This window comes from Oncorhynchus mykiss, chromosome 5 (genome assembly GCF_013265735.2).
Source record: "Oncorhynchus mykiss isolate Arlee chromosome 5, USDA_OmykA_1.1, whole genome shotgun sequence".
Classification (NCBI taxonomy): domain Eukaryota; kingdom Metazoa; phylum Chordata; class Actinopteri; order Salmoniformes; family Salmonidae; genus Oncorhynchus; species Oncorhynchus mykiss.
Window position 1 is genome coordinate 31,779,056 of NC_048569.1, and position 27,817 is coordinate 31,806,872.

Sequence of the window (27,817 nt, forward strand, 5' to 3'; positions counted from 1 at the left end):
GAAATAAATGCTAATCCACCCTGCTGCCGTTGTCTCTCGGTTTACATGAACATTTACTTTTTAGGGTTGGTCTGGGCCTCATTGAAAGCAAAACGCATGGCATTTTTCTATGTAAACAAAGCAATGTCCAATGACAGAAATTACAACCTTGACTATATCCCATCTATTGTGACTACTGTCCAGTGTTGCGGTAAAGACAAACATTGCTCTTCGTATTAAATATAGCCTTTTAATGAGAAATAGATTATTATATGAAACATTCATTTGAAATAAGCTGATATAATGATTTCAACATAACAGCAAAAATTACATATGCAAGGTATTAGGAGCTGTATCTTCAAATGTATTCATGGAACATTGCAGTGATGTTATGCTGATAGAGCTAATGTGTGCTTGTTTCATGTATGCAGTGGTCAAAACTAACTCATTTCATATTGTATATTTCATATACTTTGATCAAAACAGTCAGAAATTACCATCCCTCTCTGAGATTCATAATGAAGTAAATAACTTGAGAATGGAGTGTAATTGTAATTTGTGCAAGGTACACCAACAGTAATTGTGGTTATTCTCAGTAATAATGGCCTCTTTTGTTCTCTTGAAATTACTATAATTCATGTTGTCTTTGATGTTATAACTATTACAACACAACGTTTCTATTTACATTCTATTTATAATGTACATAGGAGAGACAGTGTCAGGAAATTGAGACTTCAATCTCTTACTGATGGTTAATTTTCCCACATGCACAAACCAGCCGGCCTTTAGGTAGAAAACATGTATCTCAGGATGAGATGAGCAACAGATCTGCATTGATATGGTCTGAGTTGCTAAATTCCTTTGAATGTCTATCTTGTATTTTAATGTTTGTACTGTAACTAAACTAAGAGCAATTTCCCTCCTCTAAGTATTTGAAAGGGATAGGTAACAGGCACTTAATAATAATATAGGTAGTGTTCTTTGATACTTCTGAGATAGTATGACATTTGACATTATGTTAAATTCTGTAGCTATATATAGCTATAAACATATTTCATGCCGGTGCTTTCAATAAAGTATGACTAGAAATATTAAACAATCTTGTTTCTGAGGGTTAAAATCTGTTTTGCATGGTCATTAGAAAGTTAAGATCCAACGTGGCATTAAGAAAATAAAGATTAAAATCAACAGAAGTATTTGAAGCTTTTATATTTCCCATCTGTTTCTCATCTGGGTTCACTCTATTTAACAGAAATCCAATTACTTTACAATGTCATCCCATAATTCCACAGAATATACTCTCTTTGTCCACTGTGCTGTCCTCCATTTTAAATTAATTGGGGGGGGGGGGGGGGGGGGGGGGGGAATAACAACTACATAAAAAACACAAATGGGACATTTTTCATGTTTTTGAAAAATGTATGGGGTGCTTTTCCATGTCTTATGTGTACTCAGGGAAATGTATGGCTTTTATGGTGTCTGTTGCAGATGTACGTGAATGATCCATGTGCCGTAAAGCTTGACACATCAGCAGTCACAAGGTGTACATTTTGCAAAGCTGTACGAAGTAGCATTGATTGTTCATCTTCAGACCACAATATATACTCAGGCACCAGAAGAAACCACCTCATGGGAAATGCAGGTAGAATTTCAAACATGGGAGGTAGTGCCTAAAGACAAGTTTTTAGCTTTGCCTGGATTCACTCGCTCTCAAATGACACATTCAATTAACGAACATCAATAAGCATCAGGCGAAATAAAGGTATACACATACAGTATATAAACAGCTGGCTTCCGTTATTTGACATGAAATGACTTTCTGCTGCCTTATACCTTACTACACAAAGAACGGTATGCAGACTTGTCATGGATTATCAATTTTTCAAAGAGAATATATAGCTAATGCTTACAGCTTACAGTTTGCTAGGTTATTTAACCCTTAAAATGTATAAATGCCTTCATTCTGTATTAAACTGTCCTTTTACATATTTGTAATATTTTGTTTGTTGATAAAGCATATTCACTGAAATAAAAGGATGATATCTGGTCTGCCCTAATGCGACTAAAAAGGTTTAACTTAGTAAAGAATGGCAGTTTCAGATATAACCTTTGTTCCCTTAGAGTAAAATAAAGGCCTCTTTGTCACCAGAAGATGGATACATTTTTTTCTTATTCTCTTTTTATGCTATTTTAGGAAATGACAGACATGCTGGGACAAATATGGTACAGTCTTTAAAGTGGTTTCTATGAATCTTCTTCTTTATCCAACTAAAAGGCTTCATCAATGTTTTGGATTTCTCTTTAACAATTACACTTACAAAGTTGTTAATATTACATCAAAAGGCAGAACAAAAAGGTCCAAAAAGAAAAAAAAGAGATAAGTAAATAAAAAGGAATATTCCCAAACAGTTCTATTTTTAGTATCTGTTTGATCTTCTTTTTGTTTGTTTGTTTACTGTATCTCAGCAGAGTTTGGTAGTCAGGTGATCTGATTGTTTCAGTATCTCTGCGTTGTACATGTCCAAGGCATGGTTGACCCGGATCATCTCGCTGTTGTTCAGCTTGAGCCTGTGCTTCAGCATACATGAAAACAGGTCCAGCTGGGGTTTCCCGGGCGCCACTGGAGGGGCCAGGCGGTTAATCCGCTCCCTAATGTCCAGTAGCAAGAGCATGACAGAGGAGGAGGAGTAAAACTGAGTCCCCTGTGTGTACGACTGGTTCACCTGCTGCACGGCGCTGCGGAGCAGGTCAGCGTTGAAGCGCAAGCTGTAGCCAAACACCTGGATGTCAGAGATCTTGATGTAGATCTGGCGCTTGTTAGGATCGGACAAGTCGACGGGACCATGGCCCGTATCGTTGCGCAGCCCGGTGGGCACCTTGGCTCGGCTTCGTAGGTAGATGTGTACTGTCTCAAAGAACGTCTTCCACCGGTTGCCTAGCAGCAGGGTCCAGTTGAAGCACTGGGAGTTCCCCAGCCTTGTTTTCTCCCAGCGCGGGTAGCCGTGCTCGCCAAAGGGCATGCTCCAACCCTCCGAGTGGCTGCCGCTGAACGGGTTAACGTAAACAAAGAACATGGGGTCAATGCTGCTGTTGCGCATCTGGCAGATCTTCATGGACAGTCCGTTGATCATGTGGAGGTAGTCCATCCGGTTCTTGTTGCTCTTCAGGGTCAGGGACATGCGCTTGCGCCACCGTGGGTCGAAGAATGTCTCCAGGCGGATCTCGTTGCTTATGAAGGTGGTGTGGATGTAGAGACGCGAGTCCATCTTCTGGAGCAAGTACTTGAGCTCCAGGTCCTGGAAGTCCAGGTCAGTCTCGAAGCTGATGAACTGCTCACTGCGCTCAGAGTCCACATTCTGGGGCTCACAGCGACCTCTGTATAGCTTGTAGCCCTTATTGCAGGAGCCGCACTGCGAGATGTTGGCCAGGCTGCACATGGCACAGCTGTTGTTGCCCCCGATGATACATGGGATGGGTCTCTGGCATAGGGTGACACCCGTGTGGCACACGCACGTCCTCTGGCTCTCCAGGAAGGTCCCCCAGAAACCATTCTCATTGCAGTAGAGGAAGGACTGGACCCTGTTTAGCCACTGCATCACAGACCTGGAGAATGGATAGAGAGAAAGATAATGGAAGAAAGAAAGAAAGAAAGAAAGAGAGAAAGAGAGAAAGAGAGAAAAGAAAGGAGGAGAAGAAGAAAGGAGGAGAAGAAGAAACAGAGTGTCAGAGCCAGAGTGAGCGACAGGGAAAATGCAACAATGGGAGGGGGGATACAGGGATAAAACAAATGCACCATTATTAATGACTGTTTAGCAAGCACAAACTCAGTGTTAAAGTCTGAGGATTCAATTCCACTGTCACTGCCACAGCCTGGTACTGTTTGTAAGGGTGTAGTCATTGGAGGGGATAATGTATTCCTCAAAGACGGAGTGGAGTTCCTTTATTTCCTTCATGTGGGATGGCAGCACTATTTCCTATGCAAAACGCGTCTCTTATTCTCCCTCAGGCATCCCTTTCTGTCAACTTGACAGTACTGAAACGCTCTACTGGGAGACTGTGAGATGAGGGTGAATCCAGAATCCTGATTTCTAGGAGAGGATTGAGAGGATGAGCTAAAGGTTAGCCTGATATGCTAATGAACCGGCATGGTAACAACGACGGATGACCTGGTGCTTGAAAGGGCAGGGAGCCCCAAGCCATCCCAAAATGAACCATGGGTAGGGCATGGGAAGGGGAGAGAGGAAACACTCTTCAGACTCAAACTACTTTTTCTCCTCTGGGATGTGAAATAGGTTGAAGGATATGAGGATTTGAGGATTAATGTACAATTATAATGAGACAGATTCCAAAAAGTGAATACTGCTTTAGCTGTATGGATACATGATTGGAAAGTTTTACTTTGAGTTAGCACTGATTCTGAACAAATTAAGTTCAGATCTGAGAAAATGTATTTTAATCCGTTTAACATTTTCATCTTTGCAGTGTCTTTACTTAGCAATTCTTGCATCAACCTGAATCCATTACTTTGTGAACACTGATTAAACTGACAAAAAGCAGATGTACTTATAAGGCAGTCTTCATAATGTCTGCATATATTTTCAGTCCTACCCAGATAAAAGTCCCTATCTCTTTGTGTTCCCCTTAACTGAGGAGTATCCAAGGATAAGAGAAACATTATGAAATAACAAAGACAAGGCTGAATGCATGTCCCGCAACATTGACCCTACTATGCACTTTGAGAAAATAATGCTTTTGTTGACGGCCATAAATTCATCCCGCTCTTATCTCTACAGGACATAAAGACAAAGCCAATGGCCATTGTGTTGGACTGAAAAATAGGTTCCAGTGCTCATGTAAGAGCATCTTGAATCTTGAGAGGAATCTTGAATGTTTCACAGAGGAGATTGATAAATGTACCATGACTAAACAAACAAAGTTGACAGACAAAACTTATAGACAGGTTTTCAATTATGTTTGCAGCAAGGATAAACTGTACAGAACACCATTTTGACAAACGTGTCTCCAAAGCTTCAGAGAACACAATACACTAAGAAAAAAAGGTTATATTGAGAAACTAAAAGGGTTATTCGACTGTCCCCATAGGAGAACCCTTTGAAGAACCATTTTTGGTTCCTGGTACAACTGTTTTGGGTTCCATGTAGAACCCTTTCCACAGAGGGTTCTACATGGAACCAAAAAAGGGTTCTCCCTGGAATCAAAAAAGTTATCCTATGGCGACAACCCTTTTCTTCTAAGAGTGTAGTCCTCTGGCATTGACGCAAAGCTTGAGGTATAAGGCCCTAGTCTTCCTTTTCCCTGCTCTTTGGTACTTATTGGACTATTGAGAAATATTTTGCTGCATAATCTACGGATTCTACGCATTATCACAAATGAAAAAACAAAATACATTTAAAATATTTTGCGGACGTTTACGCCACAAAGATTGAACCATTCCTATTAGTTTTGTTATATATTCATTTACATATGAGAGGCAGGCATACTCATAATATTCCATATATCCCCCCTTGAATTCATTGTCAATAACTGGAGTTTTGTGTGTGTGTGGTCGGTCCCGTTTAAGATTACGGAGGAGGTTTTTTGGGGGGAGCATGGCCTTATTTCTATTACAGGATATTGGACGACTGTCATTCATATTCCATTCACCCAGCTCAATGTAACATCGATATGTTTCTGCTACTACACGATTCTCACATTTTCCCTATACCCATCATGAGGTTGCTACAACTTAGGCTACGAATTAATGTTTACAATGTAGGTGAATAGGTCGAGAGAAAAATTTGAGAAATCAAAGTGACCGACAGTGACACATTCAATACCACATTGTACACTCTTGCCTGCATCTACTTGCTGGTCTAGGGTGTATTCATTAGTCCAAAGAGTTGCAAACAAGAGTTTTTATTGGACAAATTTGTATATCCTCGTTTCATTCCGTTTGCTTCCCTTTTTCAACAGAATTTGTCTTAATGAATACACCCCTGATAGCCCACACACAGTTCACTTTCATAGCAGCCACAAACAAACAGCATGATCACTTTGCTCGTTGAATGATTCCTTCTCGCATCTACGCGCTGTCCTCCTCTCACCTTTTCCCTTCGCTTGTGAAGTTCAGTGCACAACACAACAACTGTCTTTGACCAGGCAAAAAAACCTTTCCAAGCCAAGCCTTCATATCATAACCACTAAACACTATACACATCCTACATTGTTGTCACCACATTAGCTAACTCAGAGTCAACATAGCTACTAGATACAATCTTGCAGTATAGTGTACAGCCAGTTACACCATCAGGCCCCAGTGGCAATAAATTAAAACAACCAAAAGATTAAAAAATAAAATAAAGAAAAAATAAAGCAGAGCCCTCACTGCTGCTCGATCATCCTATTTTTCCAACTTAATTGAGGAAAATAAGAACAATCCGAAATTTCTTTTTGATACTGTCAAACAGAAAACTAAAAAGCAACATTCCCCAAGTGAGGATGGCTCTTACTTCAGCAGTAATAAATTCATGAACATCTTTGAGGAAAAGATCATGATCATTAGAAAGCAAATTACGGACTCCTCTTTAAATCTGCGTATTCCTCCAAAGCTCAGTTGTCCTGAGTCTGCACAACTCTGACAGGACCTAGGATCAAGAGAGACACTCAAGTATTTTAGTACTTTATCACTTGACACATTGATGAAAATAATCATGGCCTCTAAACCTTCAAGCTGCATACTGGACCCTATTCCAACTAAACTACTGAAGGAGCTGCTTCCTGTGCTTGGCCCTCCTATGTTGAACATAATAAACGGCTCTCTATCCACCGGGTGTGTACCAAACTCACTAAAAGTGAGAGTAATAAAGCCTCTCTTGAAAGAGCCAAACCTTGACTCACAAAATATATATATCGGCCTATATCGAATCTTCCACCAATTTTTTTTTAAAAGCTGTTGCGCAGAAACTCACTGCTTTCCTGAAGACAAACAATGTATACGAAATGCTTCAGTCTGGTTTTAGACTCTATCATAGCACTGAGACTGCACTTGTGAAGGTGGTAAATTACCTTTTAATGGCGTCAGACCGAGGCTCTGCATCTGTAATCATGCTCCTAGACCTTAGTGCTGCTTTTGAAACCATCGATCACCACATTCTTTTGCAGAGATTGGAAACACAAATTGGTCTTCACGGACAAGTTCTGGCCTGGTTTAGATCTTATCTGTCGGAAAGATATCTGTTTGTCTCTGTGAATGGTTTGTCCTTTGACAAATCAACTGTAAATTTCGGTGTTCCTCAAGGTTCCATTTTAGGAACACTATTGTTTTCACTATATATTTTACCTCTTGGGGATGTCATTCGAAAACATAATGTTAACTTTCAATGCTATGCGGATGACACACAGCTGAACATTTCAATGTAACATGGTGAAGCCCCAACATTGCCCTCGCTAGAAGCCTGTGTTTCAGACATAAGGAAGTGGATGGCTGCAAACTTTCTACTTTTAAACTCAGAAAAAACAGAGATGCTAGATCTAGGTCCCAAGAAACAAAGAGATCTTCTGTTGAATCTGACAATTAATCTTGATGGTTGTACAATCGTCTCAAATAAAACTGTGAAGGACCTCGGCATTACTCTGGAACCTGATCTCTCTTTTGACAAACATATCAAGACTGTTTCAAGGACAACTTTTTTCCATCTACGTAACATTGCAAAAATCAGAAACTTTCTGTCCAAAAATTATGCAGAAAAATGTATCCATGCTTTTGTTACTTCTAGGTTAGACTACTGCAATGCTCTACTTTCCGGCTACCCGGATAAAGCACTAAATAAACTTCAGTTAGTACTAAATACGGCTGCTAGAATCCTGACTAGAACAAAAAAATTTGATCATATTACTCCAGTGCTAGCCTCCCTACACTGGCTTCCCGTTAAGGCAAGGGCTGATTTCAAGGTTTTACTGCTAACCTACAAAGCATTACATGGGCTTGCTCCTACCTATCTTTCCGATTTGGTCCTGCTGTACATACCTACACGTATGCTATGGTCACAAGACGCAGGCCTCCTAATTGTCCCTAGAATTTCTAAGCAAACAGCTGAAGGCAGGGCTTTCTCTAACCCTATTACAGAGGCTGAGTCACTGGCTTACTGGTGCTCTTTCATGCCGTCCCTAGGAGGGGTGCGTCACTTGAGTGGGTTGAGTCACTGACGTGATCGTCCTGTCTGGGTTGGCGCCCCCCCTTGGGTTGTGCCGTGGCGGAGATCTTTGTGGGCTATACTCGGCCTTGTCTCAGGATGGTAAGTTGGTGGCTGAAGATATCCCTCTAGTGGTGTGGGAGCTGTGCTTTGGCAAAGTGGTTGGGGTTATGTCCTTCCTGTTTAGCCCTGTCCGGGGGTATCATCAGATGGGGCCACAGTGTCTCCTGACCCCTCCTGTCTCAGCCTCCAGTATTTATGCTGCAGTAGTTTATGTGTCGGGGGGCTAGGGTCAGTTTGTTATATCTGGAGTACGTCTCCTGTCTTATCCGGTGTCCTGTGTGAATTTAAGTATGCTCTCTCTCTTTCTCTCTTTCTTTCTCTCTCTCGGAGGACCTGAGCCCTAGGACCATGCCTCAGGACTAACTGGCATGATGACTCCTTGCTGTCCCCAGTCCACCTGGCCGTGCTGCTGCTCCAGTTTCAACTGTTCTGCCTGCGGCTTTGGAACCCTGACCCGTTCACCGGATTTGCTACCTGTCCCAGACCTGCTGTTTTCAACTCTCTAGAGACAGCATGAGCGGTAGAGATGCTCTTAATGATCGGCTATAAAAAGCCAACTGACATTTACTCCTGAGGTGCTGACTTGCTGCAACCTCGACAACTACTGTGATTATTATTATTTGACCATACTGGTCATTTATGAACATTTGAACATCTTGGCCATGTTCTGTTATAATCTCTACCCGGCACAGCCAGAAGAGGACTGGCCACCCCTCATAGCCTGGTTCCTCTCTACGTTTCTTCCTAGGTTTCTGACTTTCTACTGAGTTTTTCCTAGCCACCGTGCTTCTACACCTGCATTGCTTGCTGTTTGGGGTTTTAGGCTGGTTTTCTGTAAAGCACTTTGAGATATCAGCTGATGTAAGAAGGGCTATATAAACACATTTGATTTGATTTGATTAACTTGACATGGAAAAGTTCCAGTTTTGGATAGCCTTAGCCAGCTAGCTAACTTAACATCCCTCTCTGTTTGAGGCAGATTGGGTGGACAACATGTCAGTTCATGCTGCAATAGCTCTGATAGGTTGGAAAACATCCTCCGGAACTCGTCATAATTACTGTGTAATTCTATGGAAGGGGGCGAGAACCATGAGCCTCATAGGTTTTGTATAGAAATCAATATACCCAGAGGAGGACGGAAACTAGCTGTCCTCTGGCTACACCCTTGTGCTATTCTACAGAGTGCTGTTGAGTCTACTGCAGACCTTCATTGCAAAACAGTTTGTTTTAATCAATTATTTGGTGATGTGAATATATTTAGTATATTTTTATTTTAAAAAGTTTACTTTTTAATGTTTCACTATTTTTATTTTTATGTTAATTCACTGGGAGGATGATCCTCCCCTTCCTCCTCTGAGGAGCCTCCACTGTCTGAAAAATGGGGGTAAAATATGTTCCATCAAATAACTGCTTTCCACAATATGCAGTTTGAGCGCATCTTGCTGGTAGTTGTCTTTTTCCTTATTCATTTCCCTCCAAAACAAGTGACTGGGTTGAGTTTTCCACAGGGGATGAGTTGGAAATTAGTGGGAATGAATGCTGTTTGTTTTCGCGAATCATAGCACAATCTCAGTGTTTGTAACGGGGCATCAGACAGCTCACAAGTCCCCTTCTGTGTAGGGGAATGAGTGAAGAAGAAAGAGAGAATGATAAAATGAGAGAAATACAAGAGAGAGGGAGGTACAGCATACAGAGAGAAAGACAGATACAGAGAAGGATATATATTTGACGATACTGATGATTGAATGACATAATTGTCCTAGTGGTGCATGACATTGGAGGACAAAAATAGCCTGTGATTTCATTACTGATAGAAGTTCTTATGTAAGGGAGTTATTATGTACCAGACATGCACTACATATGCAAAAGTATATGGACACCCTTTCAAATGAGCGGATTTGGCTTTCTGGTTTATGGTTATGTGTGGCCGAGCAGCCGCACACAGGCCTAAAATCACCATGCGCAATGCGAAGCGTCGGCTGGAGTGATGTAAAGTTCACCGCCATTGGACTCTGGAGCAGTGGATTCATAGTGCCAACTGTACATTTTAGAGGAGGAGGAATAATGGTCTGGGGCTGTTTTTCATGGTTCGGGCTAGGCCACTTAGTTCCTATGAGGGGAAATCTTAACGCTACAGCATACAATGACATTCTAGACGATTTTGTGGAAAGCCCTTTCCTGTTTCAGCATAACAACGCCCCCATGCACAAAGTGAGGTCCATACAGAAATGGTTTGTCAAGATTGGTGTGGAAGAACTTGACTGGCCTGCACAGAGCCCTGACCTCACCCCATCGAATACCTTTGGGATGAATTAGAACACCAACTGTGAGCCAGGCCTAATCGCCCAACATCAGTGTCCGACCTCAATTATGTTCTTGTGGCTGAATGGAAGCAAGTCCCTTCAGCAATGTTCCAACATCTAGTGGAAAGCCTTCCCAGAAGAGTGGAGGCTGTTTTAAGAGCATAGGAGGACCAACTCCATATTAATGCCCATGATTTTGGAAGTAGATGTTCTACGAGCAGGTGTCCACATTATTTTGGTAATGTAGTGTATCTTAACATCCATAACCCTGTCAAAGTCAAATTGGTAAACATGTCTAAGGATAATTACTTTGATACATAGACACATATGCCGATTACTTGGTCGGGAGTTATGCTATTTGATATTGGTTACCATTAAAAACATAGTGTTTTTACCTCATAACACATCTCATGTTTTTCTAATGTGAGCTCATTCCACCTCCAGTCTAACAGCTCCAGGCTGATGAGGTCCTGTGTGGCTCAGTTGGTAGAAACTGCCGCTTATGATACCAGCATTGTGGGTTTGATTCCCACAGTGGCCCAGTATGGAAATGCATGCACTCAATATTGTAAGTTGCATTTGATAAGAGCTTCTGCTGAATGACTTAAATGACAAATGACTGCAATTAGAGCTAGCCATCACTGAGGGACAGAGACTTATCTGGGGCCTTTCATATGTAGAGATGGACGCCACGCTTTGGTTGCTCATTTAATTACAGTTGGTTCTTTGATGGAATAACACATTTATCTTAGAGATATGGCGTATGTGTCCATGAAATGGCAACCAGGCTTAAATAAGCAAACACCATCCTTCACTGTAGCTCAAGCTTAAGCCTATGAAAATATGACTTACGCACATGGCTCATGGTTGTGTAGTCATTTGTTTACGCAGAGGGCCAGGAGTATTTATTGACCATGTGATCTGACCAGGAAAACGTAGTGGCTCACAGTAAAAACACAAAATCTCATGATCCTAATTCTGTAGTACATCCAGTACCACAGCATGCTAAAAGGAAACCGATGATGAAGCTCTACTCTGTGCTGCTTTGAATATTCCACTCATTATCCCTGCAAAAACACCATCAATGTTTAAAAGGGTACGGTCCAGCTATGCGTGTAGATTGCCTGTGGATTGTGTAACAGTGATTATTGGTAGAGATTTAAAACCTCTACAGGCTCGGTGTCCCCTCCGCAGGACGGTTGAGCTAACATAGGCTAATGTGAGTAGCATGAGACTGTAAGTAACAAGAACATTTCCCAGGACATAGACATATCTGATAAGGGCAGAAAGCTTAAATTCTTGTTAATTTAACTTCACTGTCCAAATTACAGTAGCTATTACAGTGAACGAATACCATGTTATTCTTTGAGGAGAGTGCACAGTTAGGAACTTGAAAATGTATTAATAAACCAGTTAGGCACATTTGGGTAGTCTTTATACAACATTTTGAATAGAAATGCAATGGTTATTTGGATTAGTCTAAAGCTTTGCACATTGTTGTAACTTTAATGTATCACAGAGTCAATGTTTAAGTTTATTCTTTGAGCCGTATCTAAAGATATTTCTTTAGATTTATTTGCATATGTAATTATATTGGGTTGTGTTGAATTACGCTTTTTGACTGCAAGTCCCAGAATGCCTTGCGAGAGGAATGAGTGATAACGCGCCAATTATGTGCAGGTGCTAGTGATTGTGGCTGACTTTCCGATAGCATCTTACCTGCATTGCTCTGTACCAAAACAATTGTTGTTAAATGTAACGTAAACAAGTATTCTTACTAAAATAAGCTTTCGTATTAAAACCGACGTTTCGAGTCATTACTAAGAAGTTAGTTAATCTAAAACACATATACTGTTGCCATCTAGTGGCCAAAATCTAAATTCCGCGTAGATTCCTAAGTCATATATTGGCCTTTCTCTTGCATTTCAAAGATGCATTTTTTTTCCTTTATGTTATCTTTTACCAGTTGTAATGTGCTATATTCCCCTACATTAATTTCACATTTCCACAAACGTCAAAGTGTCCTTTCAAATGCTATCAAAATATGCATATCCTTGCTTCAGGTCCTGAGCTACAGGCAGTTAGATTTGGGTATGTCATTTTAGGCGAAAATTGAAAAAAAGGGTCAGATCCTTAAGATTATCAATTAGACTATAGGGAGCAGACAGAGGTCAAGCCACAACCATCAAAGTCCTCCCTGGGTTTCCCCCTGCAGGTCTGGAGCCAAGTAGCCTTCCACTGTAGGGTCAAACTGTGGAGAAACCTCCAAATCTGGAGAGACTGGACTAATATTGTTAATATTGTTACTGCAGTTGTCCAAGGCTCTCCACTACCGGAGTCCGAGGGGGACTACAGCAGCCTTGCTCCCTATTATTATAGACTGTGTCCCGTCAGTGGGCAGTAGATCAGTAGAAGGGCTTGCTTGGTTGTAACAGGCAGTCGTTTCTCTCTCCAACTCGACTCTTCAGGGCAAAGGCCATGCCACCAGAGAGGCTGGGCCCTCAGTTCAATTCTGAGCAGCAGGACAACAAGGTCTACTGCTGCTACTACTAGTGCTGGATGTACTGGTGCTGGTGTGGATTTGTGTGCTTTTTAAATAGAGTTGCATTGTACTATTTTGCATACAGATTTAGATGAAATTCAGAACAAGATTTCACCTTAACTTATCCTAAAAGCTGTGGGAGTGCACAGCCTACCTGCTAATATGTGTGCTTGAATATAAAAACAAATTGTTAAACCAGTTATTTATGTACAGTATATGAACTAAGCCCAACAGCAAGGGACTAATTCATCATATCAGCCCTGTGTACTGTATGTCTCCAGAGAAAACATGATACAAACAGTAGTATCACTATGTCTAGTTTATGCTGTATTGGTGGTATCAAAGAGAAACATCGATGTGGCTACTGGTCTGAAGGAAATGATGCCTATTGACACAGTGCATCTCTTACTTCTACGGATGCATGCGCACACGCAAACATACACACACAGGCACACAATCATTCACTCACACACACATACATGCACACACAGACACACAATAATTCACAGACACACACACACGCACACACACACACGCACGCACGCACACACGCACACACACACACACACACACACACACACACACACACACACACACACACACACACACACAAACAGTACATAAACTAATAAACAAACAGTTTCTCTTCACAGTGCCATCAGGCATCCTTGATGTTTGCTCTGCCGAGCACGGAGTATGTACTGCTTTGATAAACCCTTCGAACAAACCCTTTGCCAAAGCATGCATCCGAGCGTGGGTGTGTTCCTTCTACCTGAGCGACAGTTGACAGCTGCTTGTTCCTTAACCACAAAAACATACATTTTGTGGATTTTCTCTTTCTATTTGTATATTGACATTCATACAAGCTCACATTTTGGGATATTTTAACGTTAAGCATTTAGTGTGTTATTTCAATCCATGTTGTCTGGTATATTTTGGGGTTGTCACGACTCATACAGAAGGTGGCTCCCCTTCCCGTTCTGGTGGCGCTCAGCGGTCGTCGTCACCGGCCTACTAGCTGCCACTGATCTTTTCCTCCCCCTGCTTGTCTGTTTATTAGTTACGCCTGTTGTTAATTAGGTTTTTTAGTTGGGCTTTATTAGCCAGCCGGCCCGCATGCTGGGTGTGCGGGATTGTTTTATGTGTAGTAATTATACACGCCTGTATGTCACGGTTGTTCATGTACATGTCTTGTTTTTTGGGACTGTTTAGTTCCCCTGTGTTTTTGGGGCATTTGTTTTGAGTGGCGTCAGTTTTCACCTGGTTGGTGAATAAAGTAGTAGCGCTACTCTGAACTCTCTGTCTCCTGCGTCTGACTCCTTCCTCCACTACACCCCGGGCATTACAGGGGTGGAATGAATGACTCCATTTCAGACAGCATAGCACAGTGCCATGTCTGCAGCAACGCGTGCTGTATGTAGTCACAGTAGGTGATGGCACATTGTCCAGAGATCTCCCACGGTTAGATAATCTTTCATCCTAAATAGTGAAATACTAGGTAGGACTGGGGTTCATTGGGTGTTTACATGATTTTATGGACAGAAAACTATAGCAGCCAGCAAATTCAAAGTCAAAATGCATCACATACAGTATTCACATACAGTACTTCAACAGGCAGCACTGAAATAAAATACTGAAACTCCTCTACCTATGTTGCAGTTTATCTCTGACTATATGTGAAAACACCCTTGAGTGGTACCGTGTTCCACAACATCAGCATCAAAATGCTATATTATCCAAAACAATGCAGCATTATAAGGGTTACATAATGCCTTTTTACTGCTTCTGAGACCCACCTCTCCCTAGGCATCTGGTGGTTGGGGTTGTGGTGGCAGCGGATGCTGAGGCCAAAGAGCTTGCGGGCAGTGCGCTGGATCTTGAGCCTCTGGGTCTCCAATGAGCTCTGGAGCAGGCGGTAGCGGGCCTGCAGGTCCCAGTCACTGCCCCAGAGGAGGTGGACACTGCTGACCGGCAGGAAGTGGGTGGAGGGCAGCCTCTTCAGGAACGACTTAAACTCGTCTGGAGGAGGGAGAGAGAGGGAGGGAGGGTGAGTAAGAGATATTGAGGGAAACAGACAAAGACGGTCTGTTGTCAGTGCAACTTTGGGTCAGTCATCTTTTCTTTCAGTTCTCATGGGTTTCAACTGAAGCTTAAGTGGCATCATGATGCATTACATGCCTTGAATTAAGCTCTCAAAATACCATTGGCATTTATCATGTTGATACATATGCTCAAACTAAAATACCGTTTTCTACCCTTGTTTTAAAAATGTCTAGGTACTTCATCTTAGAAATCTCTTCATTGCAGCCAATGACCTTGAGCGACTCAAACTCATTTTGTGTGTCCTCTATAATATATATGTATGGCTGTCAGGTTTTATTTGGCTCCTTTTATTACTTGTTAATAATATATAAGTACGAACCCTGTCAGGTGGATACTGAGCGACTCCCTTTGGGAGTAACCAGCCTTCTCTGTACTTCACTATTCTGACTTGATCAGTAGGGGATGAGACAGGGGATGCTCAGTGATGTGACTGAGTGTTTGGCCAGAAATAACTGTCAGCAATGTGGGTCATTCGCTAGGCATTTGGAATATGGTGGTTTGTTGATAGGGTTTCTCCAACTGAAACAATGCAGATAGCGTTTTGATTGTAACTGTTTTATAAGGATGACATCTGTTTTGAAGGGTACATGTTCTATTTTGCAAGCTGTATCAACAGAAGTTATCGTTTCACCCTTTGATTCATGCAGGAGGCTGTACTGATTGCATAGTGTGTGGCTTCCCTATCTGACTGAATGACAATATATCCTCACACCCATTTAGCCTGTGGCGTGCTTAGTGAAACCTGGCTGAGGTGGTAGAGAGAATTGACTGTTTACGATTAACTCCTGGAGACTTTTTCTAAAACAGAAGATGTTCCAATGGGCCCTTGAATTATTCATCCCCACTTTATTGCAGATTGGTTCCAATAAGTTATCGTAGAAGGTGTAGAAGGTGACTCGTGTAAAATCCAGACACGCCCGATAAAAACCAGCTGACAGTATGAATTTAGAGCTTACTGTTAGTGGATATACCATTATACCACTGTTTTCTGTTGATATTGGATGCTGTAAAGACCTGCTTCTGTTCTACTGAATGACAGATCGGCCATTAATGCCTAGCTGAGGTCTATATGCAAACGTACAGTCATAACTGGCCTCTCCAGAGACGGAAACCAGTGACGGAAGCCAAGAAAGGAGCTAAATCATGGGATATCCTTATCATTTGCATCCCTCTTTATTGCTTTCTTAGGCCTAGATTCAATCAGATCAAGCCTTAACCGGCCATAGCATACACCTGCATAGCGGATGTTTTGGCGGTGTCTGAGGGGGAAATGTGTTGGAGCTGTCAAATCGGTGATCAGCTGCTCTTGCGATCACTGCCAAGAAGCCACGCCCACCCCACTCGTGTTAGAAGTTCAGCGAGAGAAAGTGTTAGGCAAAAATGTTACCTTTGTTTCTGCCTTTACTTTAGGAATAACCACCTAAATGAGGAACTCAATTTAACCTTGCGAAATACCCCAGATGCAGTCGCACTCCTAAAAACAAAAAAACATTTGTCATAAGAAACTAGCTCCCTGGTACACAGAAAATACCCGAGCTCTGAAGCAAGCTTCTAGAAAATTGGAACTGAAATGCTGCCACACCAAACTGGAAGTCTTCCGACCAGCTTGGAAAGACAGTAACGTGCAGTATCAAAGAGCCCTAACTGCTGCTCTATCATCCTATTTTTCCAACTTAATTGAGAAAAATAAGAACAATCCAAAATGTATTTTTGATACTATCGCAAAGCTAACTAAAAAGCAGCATTCCCCAAGAGAGGATGGCTTTCACTTCAGCAGTGATAAATTCATGAACTTCTTTGACGAAAAGATCATCATCATTAGAAAGCAAGTTACACTCCTCTTTAAATCTGCGTAGTCCTCCAAAGCTCAGTTGCCCTGAGTCTGCACAACTCTGCCAGGACTTAGGATCAAGGGAGACACTCAAGTTTTTTAATAATAAACTCAGCACAAAAAGAAACGTCCTCTCGCTGTTAACTGTGTTAATTTTCAACTAACTTATAATTTGTAAATATTTGTATGAACATGACAAGATTCAACAACTGAGACAAAAACTGAACATGTTTCACAGACATGTGACTAACAGAAATTAAATAATGTGTCCCTGAACAAAGGGGGGGAGTCAAAATCAAAATTTGCAGTCAGTATCTGGTGTGGCCACCAGCTGCATTAAGTACTCCAGTGCATCTCCTCCTCATGGACTGCACCAGATTTGCCAGTTCTTGTTGTGAGATGTTACCCCCACTCATCCACCAAGGCACCTGCAAGTTCCTGGACATTTCTCAGGGGAATGGCCCTTACCCTCACCCTCCGATCCAATAGGTCCCAGACGTGCTCCATGGGATTGAGATCCGAGCTCTTCGCTGGCCATGGCAGAACACTGACATTTCTGTCTTGCAGGAAATCAGGCACAGAATGAGCAGTATGGCTGGTGGCATTGTCATGCTGGAGGGTCATGTCAGAATGAGCCTGCAGAAAGGGTACCACATGAGGGAGGAGGATGTCTTCCCTGTAACGCACAGCATTGAGATTGCCTGCCATGACAACAAGCTCAGTCTGATGATGCTGTGACACACAGCCCCAGACCATGATGGACCCTACACCTCCAAATCAATCCCGCTCCAGAGTACAGGCCTCGGTGTAACACTTATTCCTTTGACAATAAACGTGAATCCGACCATCACCCCTGGTGAGACAAAATCGTGACTTGTGAGTGAAGAACACTTTTTGCCAGTCCTGTCTGGTCTAGCGACGGTGGGTTTGTGCCCATAGGCGACGTTGTTGCTGGGGATGTCTGGTGAGGACCTATCTTACGACAGGCCTACAAGCCCTCAGTCCTGCCTCTCTCAGCCTATTGCGAACAGTCTGATCACTGATGGAGGGATTGTGCGTTCCCGGTGTAACTCGTGCAGTTGTTGTTGCCATCCTGTACCTGTCCCGCAGGTGTGATGTTCGGATGTACCGATCCTGTGCAGGTGTTGTTACATGTGATCTGCCACTGCGAGGACAATCAGCTGTCCGTCCTGTCTCCCTGTAACTCTGTCTTAGGCGTCTCACAGTACGGATATTACAATTTATTGCCCTGGCCACATCTGCAGTCCTCATGCCTCCTTGCAGCATGCCTAAGGCACCTTCACGCAGAGGAGCAGGGACCCTCAGCATCTTTCTTTTTGTGTTTTTCAGAGTCAGTAGAAAGGCCTCTTTAGTGTCCTAAGTTTTCATAACTGTGACCTTAACTGCCTACAGTCTGTAAGCTGTTAGTGTCTTAACGACCGTTCCACAGGTGCATGTTCATTAATTGTTTATGGTTCATTGAACAAGCATGGGAAACAGTGTTTAAACACTTTGCAATGAAGATCTGTGAAGTTATTTGGATTATTACGCATTATCTTTGAAAGACAGGGTCCTGAAAAAGGGATGTTTCTTTTTTTGCTGAGTTTATATCTCTTGACACATTTATGAAAATAATCATGGCCTCTAAACCTTCAAGCTGTATACTGGACCCTACTCCTCTGAAAAATCAACTGTACATTTTGGGGTTCCTCAAAGCTCCGTTTTAGGACCACTATTGTTTTCACTATATATTTTACCTCTTGAAGATGTCATTCAGAAACATAATGTTAACTTTCACTGCGATGCGGACAACACACAGCTGTATATTTTGATCAAACATGGCGAAGCCCCAAAATTAGCCTGCCTGGAAGCCTGTGTTTCAGACATAAGGAAGTGGATGGCGGAAAATGTTCTACTTATTAAATTCGGACAAAATAGAGATGCTAGTTCTTGGTCCCAAGAAACAAAGGGATATTCTGTTGAATCTGACAATTAATCTTGATGGTTGTACAGTCGTCTCAAATAAACTGTGGACCTTGGCGTTACTCTGGACCATGATCTCTCTGTTGACGAACATATCAAGACTGTTTCAAGGACAACTTTTTTTCATCTACGTAACATTGCAAAAATCAGAAACTTTCTGTCCAAAAGTGTGGGAGAAAAATGAATCCATGCTTTTGTCACTTCTAGGTTAGACTACTGCGACTAACCACCCTTGCTGTCTCTGCCTGGCCGGTTCCCTGTCTCCACTGGGATTCTCTGCCTCAAACCCTATTACAGGGACTGAGTCACAGTCTTATTGGTGCTCTTCCATGCCATGCCTAGGAGGGGTGCGTCACTTGAGTAGGTTGAGTCACTGATGTGACCTTCCTTTCCGGGTTGGCGCCCCCCTTGGTTTTGTGCCGTGGGGGAGATCTTCGTGGGCTATACTCGGCCTTGTCTCAGGATAGTAAGTTGGTGGTTGAAGATATCCCTCTAGTGGTGTGGGAGCTGTACTTTTGCAAAGTGGGTGGGGTTAAGCTCTCTGGGGTATGTGGGACGGTCGCCAACAGCCTGTGAAAGTGCAGGGCGCCAAATTAAAAACAACAAAAATGTCATAATTAAAATTCCTCAAGCATGCAAGTATTTTACACCATTTTAAAGATAACATTCTCATTAATCCAGCCAAAGTTTCTGATTTCAAAAATGCTTTACATTAAAAGCACCACAAACGATTATGTTAGGTCACCACCAACTCACAGAAAAACACAGCCATTTTTTCCAGCCAAAGAGAGGAGTCACAAAAAGCACAAATAGAGATAAAATTAATCAATAACCTTTGATGATCTTCATCAGATGACACTCATAGGACTTCATGTTACACAATACATGTATGTTTTGCTCGATAAAGTGCATATTTATATAAAAAAATCTAATTTTACATTGGCGCGTTACGTTCAGTAGTTCTAAAACATGCGGTGATTGTGCAGAGAGCCACATCAATTCAGAGAAATACTCATCATAAATGTTGATGAAAATGTTGATGAAAATACAAGTGTTATACATGGAATATAATATTTTTTACGGAAAAATCAAACCATGCAATAATCTGAGTACAGCGTTCAGACAACAAAGCAGCCAAAAAAGATATCCGCCATATTGTCTAGTCAACATTAGTAAGAAATAGAATTATAAATAATCACTTACCTTTGATGATCTTCATCAGAAAGCACTCCCAGGAATCTCAGATCCACGATAAATGTTTGATTTGTTCGATAAGTTCATCATTTATGTCCAAATAGCTTCTTTTGTTAGTGCGTTTGGTAAACAAATCCAAACGCACGTTCAGGTCCAGCCGAACGTCGGACAAAAAGTTCAAAAGGTTATATTACAGCCCGTAGAAACTTGTCAAACTAAGTATAGAATCAATCTTTAGGTTGTTTTTATTATAAATGTTCAATAATGTTCCAACCAGAGAATTCCTATGTCTGTGGAAAAGCAATGGAACGAGAGCTAACTCTCTCGTGACCGTGCCTCAGAGCCTGTGGCACTCTGCCAGACACCTGGCTCAATCCCCTCTCATTCGCCCCCACTTCACAGTAGAAGCCTGAAACATCGTTCTAAAGACGGTTGACATCTAGTGGAAGCTTTAGGAAGTGCAATATGACCCCATTTACACTGTATATTGGAATGAAAAAAAACTCCACTTCTCACTTCGTGGTTGGATTTTTCTCAGGTTTTTGCCTGCCATATGAGTTCTGCTATACTCACAGACATAATTCAAACAGTTTTAGAAACTTCAGAGTGTTTTATATCCAATACTACTAATAATATGCATATATTAGCATCTGGGACAGAGTAGCAGGCAGTTTACTCTGGGCGCCTTATTCACCAAGCTACTCAATACTGCCCCCCTGTCACCAAGAAGATAAATCCTGCCTGTTTGGCTCTGTCCGGGGGTATCGTTGGACGGGGCCACAGTGTCTCCCGATCCCTCCTGTCTCAGCCTCCAGTATTTATGCTGCAATAGTTTATGTGTCGGGGGGCTAGGGTCAGTCTGTTATATCTGGAGTATTTATCCTGTCTTATCCGGTGTCCTGTGTGAATTTAATTATGCTCTCTCTTTTTCTCTCTTTTTTTCTCTCTCTCTCTCTCCTTTCTTTCTTTCTTTCTTTCTTTCTTTCTTTCTTTCTTTCTTTCTTTCTTTCTCTCGAAGGACCTGAGCCCTAAGACCATGCCTCAGGACTTCCTGGCATGATGTTTCCTTGCTGTCCCCCGTCCACCTGGTCATGCTGTTGCTCCAGTGTCAACTGTTCTGCCTGTAGCTATGGAACCCTGACCTGTTCACCGGACATGCTACCTTGTCCCAGACCTGCTGTTTCAACTCTCTAGAGACAGCAGGAGTGGTAGAGATACTCTGAATGATCAGCTATGAAAAGCCAACTGACATTTACTCCTGAGGTGCTGACCTGTTGCACACTCTACAACCCCTGTGATTATTATTATTTGACCCTACTGGTCATCTATGAACATTTGAACATCTTGGCCATGTTCTGTTATAATCTCCACCAGGCACAGCCAGAAGAGGACTGGCCACCACTCATAGCCTTGTTCCTCTCTAGGTTTCTTCCTAGGTTCCGGACTTTCTAGGAAGTTTTTCCTAACCACTGTGCTTCTACACCTGCATTGCTTGCTGTTTGGGGTTTTAGGCTGGGTTTCTGTACAGCACTTTGTGACAACAGCTGATGTAAGAAGGGCTTTATAAATACATTTGATTGAAATTTAATTGAATATAGATTTTATTTTATTTATTTTTATTTAAACTTTATTTAACTTTATAGTTTAAGGGGGTAAAATAACAAAATAATTAAGCATAATGTCAATTAATCTGTTACAGGTACTCAACAGCAACTTCGATTACCACACCCCTATTGTTTGTGGACGAAGACACATGGCCGATCAAAACTATAGTAGACTGTACAGTAGACTAACAAGAAATTGCTATCAAATATCCTTCCCTGCTTACCTGAGTTTTCAAAGTCCTTGTAGGAGGTTGCCCATGACTCCGCCTGTCCCAGCAGGGTGTTCTCCATGATCTGGATGTCGGTGATGGGACAGTTGCATTGTGGGTATTCGTCAGAACACATGCAGATACACTGGCTGTTCCGGCAGACGTACTCCCCCTCCCCGTTACACATGATGTAGCTCAGAGCTGACTGGACAAACTTCTCCTGGAGGTACTCTGGAAAGATGACCTGGAGACCTGGAACACAAAGGGAAATGGTTCATAAGAAACATGTCTAAAACACAGTTATGCTGTTTTGAAAAGAGAGGTTGGTATGAAATTGCATTTGAACTGAAAGTTTAACCTGTACATCTGTGTCAGTGTAGAAATGTTGAGATACAGGTTCAAAATCTATATTCAGTAGCAGTCAAAAGATCGGACACACCTACTCATTCAAGGGTCTTTCTTCATTTGAACTTTTCTACATTGTAGAATAATAGTGAAGACATAAAAGCTAGGAAATAACACATATATCATGTAGTAACCAAAAAAAGTGTTAAATAAATCAAAATATATTTTATATTTGAGATTCTTCAAAGTAGCCACCCTTTGCCTGGATGACAACTTTGCACATGTCTTGCCATTCTCTCAACCAGCTTCAGAAGGAATGCTTTTCCAACGGTTTTGAAGGAGTTCCCACGTATGCTGAGCACTTGTTGGCTGCTTCTCCTTCACTCTATGGACCAACTCATCCCAAACCATCTCAATTGGGTTGAGGTCTGATGATTGTGGAGGCCAGGTCATCTGAAGAAGCACTCCATCGCTCTCCTTCTTGGTCAAACAGCCAATACACAGCCTGGAGGTGTGTTGGGTCATTGTCCTGTTGAAAACAAATGATAGTCCCACTAAGCACAAACCAGGTGGGATGATGTATCGCTGCAGAATGCTGTGGTAGCCATGCTGATTAAGTGTGCCTTGAATTCTAAATCAATCACAGACAGTGTCACCAGCAAAGCACCACCACACCATCACACCCCCTACTCCATGCTTCACGGTGGGAACCACAAAAATCAAATCAAAGTTTATTCGTCACGTGCGCCGAATACAACAGGTTACAGTGAAACCTTACAGTGAAGTGCTTACTTACAGGCTCTAACCAGTAGTGCAAAAAAGGTATTGGTGAACAATAGGTAAGTAAAGAAATACAAACAACAGAAAAAAGACAGTAGCGAGGCTATATACAGTTGCGAGGCTATAAAAGTATTGAGGCTACATACAGATACCGGTTAGTCAGGCTGATTGAGGTAGTATGTACATGTAGATATGGTTAAAGTGACTATGCATATATGATGAACAAAGACTAGCAGTAGCGTAAAAGAGGGGTTGGCGGGTGGTGGGACACAATACAGATAGCCCGCAAAGTTGGGCCAATTGAGGTAGTATATACATGAATGTATAGTTAAAGTGACTATGCATATATGATAAACAGAGAGTAGCAATAGCGTAAAAGAGGGGTTGGGGGGGGGGGGATACACAATGCAAATAGTCAGGGTAGCCATTTGATTACCTGTTCAGGAGTCTTATGACTTGGGGGTAAAAACTGTTTGTCCTAGACTTGGCACTCCGGTACGGCTTGCCATGCAGTAGTAGAGAGAAGTCTAAGACTGGAGTGGCTGGGGTTTTTGACCATTTTTAGGCTTTCCTCTGACACTGCCTGGTGTAGAGGTCCTGGATGGCAGGCAGCTTTGCCCCAGTGATGTACTGGTCCATACGCACTACCCTCTGTAGTGCCTTGCGGTCAGAGGCAGAGCAATTGCTGTACCAGGCAGGGATGCAACTAGTCAGGATTCTCTCGATGTTGCAGCTGTAGAACCTTTTGAGAATCTGAGGACCCATGCCAAATCTTTTTAGTTTCCTGGCGGGGAATAGGCTTTGTCGTGCTCTCTTCACAACTGTCTTGGTGTGTTTGAACCATTCTAGTTTGTTGGTGATGTGGACACCAAGGAACTTGATGCTCTCAACCTGCTCCACGATGAGAATGGGGGCGTGTTCGGTCCTCCTCTTCCTGTCGTCCACAATCATCTCCTCAGTCTTGGTTATGTTGAGGGATAGGTTGTTATTCTGGCACCACCCGGCCAGGTCTCTGACCTCCTCCCTATAGGCTGTCTCATCGTTATCGTGACCAGACCTACCACTGTTGTGTCATCTGCAAACTTAATGATGGTGTTGGAGTCGTGCCTGGCCGGGGAGATCACATGTGGAGATCATCCGTTCACATACTCTTTGTTTTACAAAGACACAACAAATTTGAACTCATCAGACCAAAGGACAGATTTCCACTGGTCTAATGTCCCAAGCAAGTCTCTTCTTCTTGTTGGTGTCCTTTAGTAGTGGTGTCTTGGCAACAATTCAACCATGAAGGCCTGATTCACGCAGTCTCCTCTGAACAGTTGATGTTGAGATGTGTCTGTTACTTGAAATCTGTGAAGCATTTATTTGGGCTGCAAAATGAGGGTCAGTTAATTGCCGCTTTCTGAGGCTGGTAACTAATGAACTTATCCTCTGCAGCAGAGATAACTCTGGGTCTTCCTTTCCTGCGAAGGTCCTCAAGAGAGCCAGTTTCATCATAGCACTTGGTGGTTTTTGCGACTGCACTTGAATAAACTTTTAAAGTTCTTGAAATGTTCTTAAAATAATGGACTGTCGTTTCTCTTTGCTTATTTGAGCTGTTCTTGCCATAATATGTGACCCGTTTCAGGAAACTAGGTGTATGTCGCGGGTCACTACTTCACAGGAGAACCGCTTGAACCTTAACTTTCTTTTCCTCATCAAAATGTTGTTGTTTTTTGGCAGAAATGCCTTCTTGAACTTTCATGTACCTTATCATACTTTTTTGTGTGTCTATACCTTTAAACCAATACAGTATGCCTCAATGTCACTGATGGGGTTTTCAGGCTGCAGTTTGTCATGACAGATTCTGTACATCAACGCATATTGATGAAGTTGGTTTAAAAGTTTGCCCTTGTTTGACTTTGAGCTGACTTTCTCTGGAGGGCTATTCATGATGTGACAAAATGGAACAGTGATTGATGCCTGCTGTCCTGTTGTGTCTTGGTTTATTTAACACAGCAGTCATGTATTACTTGCTCCTCGTGTGTGTGTGTGTGTGTGTGTGTGTGTGTGTGTGTGTGTGTGTGTGTGTGTGTGTGTGTGTGTGTGTGTGCGTGTGTGCGTGTGTGTGTGTGTAAACAGTTTGGCAACACACTGAATGGATAATTGCCTCTCTTATGTTAGCGGTGACCTAGCCTTGGTAATCTGGAGATGGTTGGACGGAAACTACCTCTTCACACTGAAAATACAAGCCAATGTATTAGAAAATAACTTAATAGATTTTTCTTCCTCAAATTAAACTGCATCTTGTCAAGGCAAGATATTCGTAATAGCTTTGACTTTAGTGCAAACAGCGCCTCTGAAAAAAAATGTGTTGTTAATGTGCTACTGAGTGAACTAATTATGAACTAAGTGAACTAATTATGTTTCCATACTTGGATTATACTTCACCTTGAGAGCTTCAAGTTCCTTGGTGTCCACATCACCAGCAAACTATCACGGTCCACACACTAAGAAAGTCTTGAAGAGGGCACGACAAAGCCTATTCTCCCTCAGGAGACTGAAAAGATTTGGCATGGGTTCTCAGATCCTCAAAATGTTCTACAGCTGCTCCATCGAAAGCATGGTTGCATCACTGCATGGATGGCAACTGCTCAGTCTCCGACCGCATGGCACTACAGACGGTAGTGCGTACAGCCCAGTACATCACTGGGGCCAATCTTCCATCCAGGACCTCTATACCAGGAAGGCCCTAACAATTGTCTAAGACTCCAGCCATCTTAGTCATAGACTGTTATCTCTTCTAACGCACGGCAAGCGGTACCGGAGTGCCAAGTCCAAAAGGCTTATTAACAGCTTCTACCCCCAAGCCATAAGACTCCTGAACAGCTAATCAAAGGGCTACCCAGACCCCTCTTTTACGCTGCTGCTACTCTCTGTATATTATCTATGCATTGTCACTTTAACTCTACCTACATGTACATATTACCTCAATTACCTCGACTAACCGGTGCCCCCGCACATTGACTCTGTACAGGTACCCCCTGTATATAGCCTCGCTATTATTATTTTACTGCTGCTGTTTAATTATTTGTTACTTTTATCTATTTTTTTACATAGCACTTTTTTTCTTAAAGCTTCTTAAAGCATTGTTGGTTAAGGGCTTGTATGTAAGCATTTCACTGTACGGTCTACACCTGTCGTATTTGGCGCATGTGACAAATAACATGTTTTTTTTGGGACCTGCGGTAACGCCTGCAAATCTGTGTACGCGACCAATAAACGTTGATTTGATTGATTTACTTGCGTTTTACCCAAATATGAAAACTGGGCTTTAAAATCAGCAAAAAGACACGGTATGAAATAAAATGCGAATATGTTTTTAATTTTGCTCAGTGCAGCCATCTATTTTTATACATTCTTGTATCTAACAAAATCTTAACAGCAAATAAACAGTTGGAGAATCAATATGAGTATGCCGTTCATTAAATCCACTAAATAAAAACTAAACTGAAAACTGGTGGATGGCTTCAAAGTAAATGAAGCTTAATTCAAAATACATTAAAGCTTAATCACACAGTGCCATTTATCAAAGTTCATCATTTGCTAATAAATATTGTAAAGAATTAAACCTACCTGTGGTTAGCTTTCCTTATAATAAAAAGTAATACCTTTCCTTTCGTGTAACTTGACAAATAAATGAAACCATGTCCATCTATAGGTAAGGTTAAAACAGTACAATGCAACCTTCCTCTATGAGAGAAAAGAAAGATTGATAAATGCACACTGTTGAATGCTCCCGTAGTTTTATTGAGTGCCACGTTTCGACCCGAGGTCTATGTCAGTAGTGTATAGGCATACACAGATTTCTATGAGTTCATGTTGTATCTTGCTACTCCGCTCTGTGTCTCAGTATTCTCACAACATTTAATCCCACCGTGTAACTTTGCTTTGTATTTACTCTGTGACAGAATACTCCATTCACAACTGTCGTCCTCATCAGTCCCAGTGCCGAACAGGGGTGGATGAGAAAGGAAGAGAGGGATGGATGGATGGATCATATCTGACCACAAAGAGTTGGATTGCAAAGGGCTCTTTTACCATCAGGCCTGTCTGCGGCCCCCGGAGCCAATATTCATTTAGCTTGATGTATTCCTGGGCCCTAAAATGTAATGTGATTTGTGGGGGAATCCAGATGGCGAGTTCACGGATCGACGCCGCTCACTGACAGAGGCAGTGCCAGCGGCCGAGTGCAAAATAACACAGAGTTTTTCAACCCCCTTATTCTCCCTCCTAGCACCAGGGCCACTCATTCTCCTTTAGATATTACAGAATCACTGCCCAGACCGCAGGACTCACACAGACACTGCTCAGCCAGTCAGAGGACTCTCTCTCTTTCTGCCTCTCTTCATTATTTTCTCTGTCGCTCTCTCTGACTCACTCTCACTGCCTCATTCTCTCTAGCAAACCACCCTCTCTGTCCCACATCCATTTCTCTCTCTCTCTGCAAACGTCTTATTCCCCATCTCTCACTCTGATTCAGTCATAATTGCCCCATCTTATGGTCTCCTCTACCACAAATCACAATGAAAAAAATCTGTGTAATAAAATGAGTCTATAAAAAAATGTCTTGCACTTTAGGTAAAACAACTTATTTTTATGCTAAAATGATGCCACCCTGAAACACTTAGTCTCCTTCCAGTGTAATAG

At 42.1% G+C, this 27,817-nt stretch overlaps 1 protein-coding gene across 1 annotated transcript in view; it reads right to left on the reverse strand.

The window, feature by feature from the left end:
- Positions 1–209: 209 nt before the first annotated feature.
- Positions 210–27,817, reverse strand: part of LOC110523605 (BMP/retinoic acid-inducible neural-specific protein 1-like) — a 163,643-nt gene continuing 136,035 nt past the window's right edge. Inside the window, exons 6-8 of the mRNA XM_021602462.2 lie at positions 22,019–22,255; positions 14,876–15,098; positions 210–3,582 (exon numbers count right to left, since the gene is read on the reverse strand). Coding sequence (XP_021458137.2) covers positions 2,442–3,582; positions 14,876–15,098; positions 22,019–22,255 — 1,601 coding nt within the window. The 3' untranslated portion in view covers positions 210–2,441. The remainder of the gene's footprint in view (positions 3,583–14,875; positions 15,099–22,018; positions 22,256–27,817) is intronic.